This window comes from Anneissia japonica, unplaced genomic scaffold (assembly GCF_011630105.1).
Source record: "Anneissia japonica isolate Jap-2015-1 unplaced genomic scaffold, ASM1163010v1 scaffold35765_len1783_cov176, whole genome shotgun sequence".
NCBI lineage: Eukaryota > Metazoa > Echinodermata > Crinoidea > Comatulida > Comatulidae > Anneissia > Anneissia japonica.
Window position 1 is genome coordinate 1 of NW_022728214.1, and position 1,783 is coordinate 1,783.

Here is a 1,783-nt window from a genome sequence, read left to right on the forward strand (position 1 = left end):
TACATACAAGATTAAAATTGTTTATAAATACATAAATTAAAGATAGCGTATTCTAACAATGAAATAAAAATGATCCGAATGAAGTTTCACTGGTACCTTACTTTTTATTAATGTTTCGAATGTTTATTTTAATATGTTATGTGTCATTCATACATTTTTAAAAGGTAATAATTACAAAAATGTTAATTCAAAATGTTAATCCTTGTATATTTAAATGGGTTATTTGCTTTCAGTTATCAAAAAAAAAAAAAAGAGAGAACAGAGAAAGAGAAGAAGGGAAGTAAGAAAACAAAATGTATTATTTAAAGAGTAATGACAATAATAACATACTGTATGTTTGTTTCCTTTTTATTGCTTTCAATGTAGCTTGTATATGTTGTGTATATATTATTGCAAATAAAAAAATAGAAATAAAAATTAACTGCCATTTCAAACTGAGAAAAAAAAACCATCTTACCTACAATATAACCACCAAATATGGCGGTGAATCCTGAGGGAACGATGGTGATTCCGTAGGCACGGGCAAACACACGTGTTGGCACAAATTCCTTTACAATAGCCGGAACTTGTGGGGTGTAGACACCGAACAATAGCCCAGTTAATAAAGAAAATGTCAGTAGAGCTGCGAAAGATTCGGACACGGCTACCATCGACATTGAGAAAGTTACAACAAACATGCATGCGATAAACAGGTTGTACTCAGAAATCCATCCAAAATATAACGGAATAGCATTTGCTACTCGCCCGAAAAGATTACCAATTCCGAAAGCGCCGAAAATGATCGACGCCTGAAAGTCAGATACACCTTTGTATATTGCGCTGGCAATCATGTGCACATAAAATCCAGAGTAACCTAAACAAATGAAACAAATAGCTGACGACATGACGATCAAACGAGGATATGTTCTGAAAAGTAACAAGTTGTTGTAAATTGTGTCTTTATCTTCGGCTTTTTTATCAGATTCAATAACGTCTTTTGAGGATTTTGCATCATTTTTCTGATCAATTTCCTCTGAAGTGGGGTAAAAGTCTTTCCGAAATATCATCGTAGCTATAACTACGCTGTGTAGAGAAACTCCGCCCATAATCAGCAATGCACCTCGCCATCCGTACCTTGCTTTCAATATTGAACATATGAGTGGAACTACCATAATTCCCAGACCTATCGCTGCGAATAGTACCCCATTGCCAATACTTGTAGATCTTTTAAAGTTCAAATTCACAAATATTACCATCGTCTGAAAACATATGCATACTCCTGCACCTGAAATTAATAATAATGACATTGAAAAGTGTAAGTAATCATGAGGAGCCTTAAGGCTTAAAGCTATATCAATTATGAACTTTCTTCCCCAAGTTCTCTCGCCCACCCGATGATCACTTTTGTCAAAATCCATGACTACATTAGGCCTACGTGATACGATTGACTTCGATTTTGTCCACGTTGACCATCAAATTGGATTTTCCCAAAACTTTTGGGCTTAGGGTAGTAGGCATAAACATTTTTATTGGTCCTAAGACACCGTGGTTTAGGTTTTGCGCTAATCATACTGATCATATTACTAATAGTACTGTACAACTTACTCCGCTTAATACATTGCGGCCCAAGTCCTAATTATTGATCGTCTAATCGCCGGACATACATACATAACATAATTATATTAAGTAAAATTAACTTGTTTTTTTTTTTGTCAGTAGTTGGTTTATTATTTATAAATATTTCGGGACGATACTATACACAACCAAGACTTAAAACTCCGCACAAGCAAAATTAGGCCCTCTA

At 34.4% G+C, this 1,783-nt stretch overlaps 1 protein-coding gene across 1 annotated transcript; it reads right to left on the reverse strand.

The window, feature by feature from the left end:
• Positions 1-22: 22 nt before the first annotated feature.
• Positions 23-1,718, reverse strand: LOC117114044 (monocarboxylate transporter 12-like). The gene has a single exon (XM_033257576.1). It carries the CDS (start codon positions 1,395-1,397, stop codon positions 303-305), a length of 1,095 nt encoding a protein of 364 aa, XP_033113467.1. The 5' UTR covers positions 1,398-1,718; the 3' UTR covers positions 23-302.
• Positions 1,719-1,783: the final 65 nt, after the last annotated feature.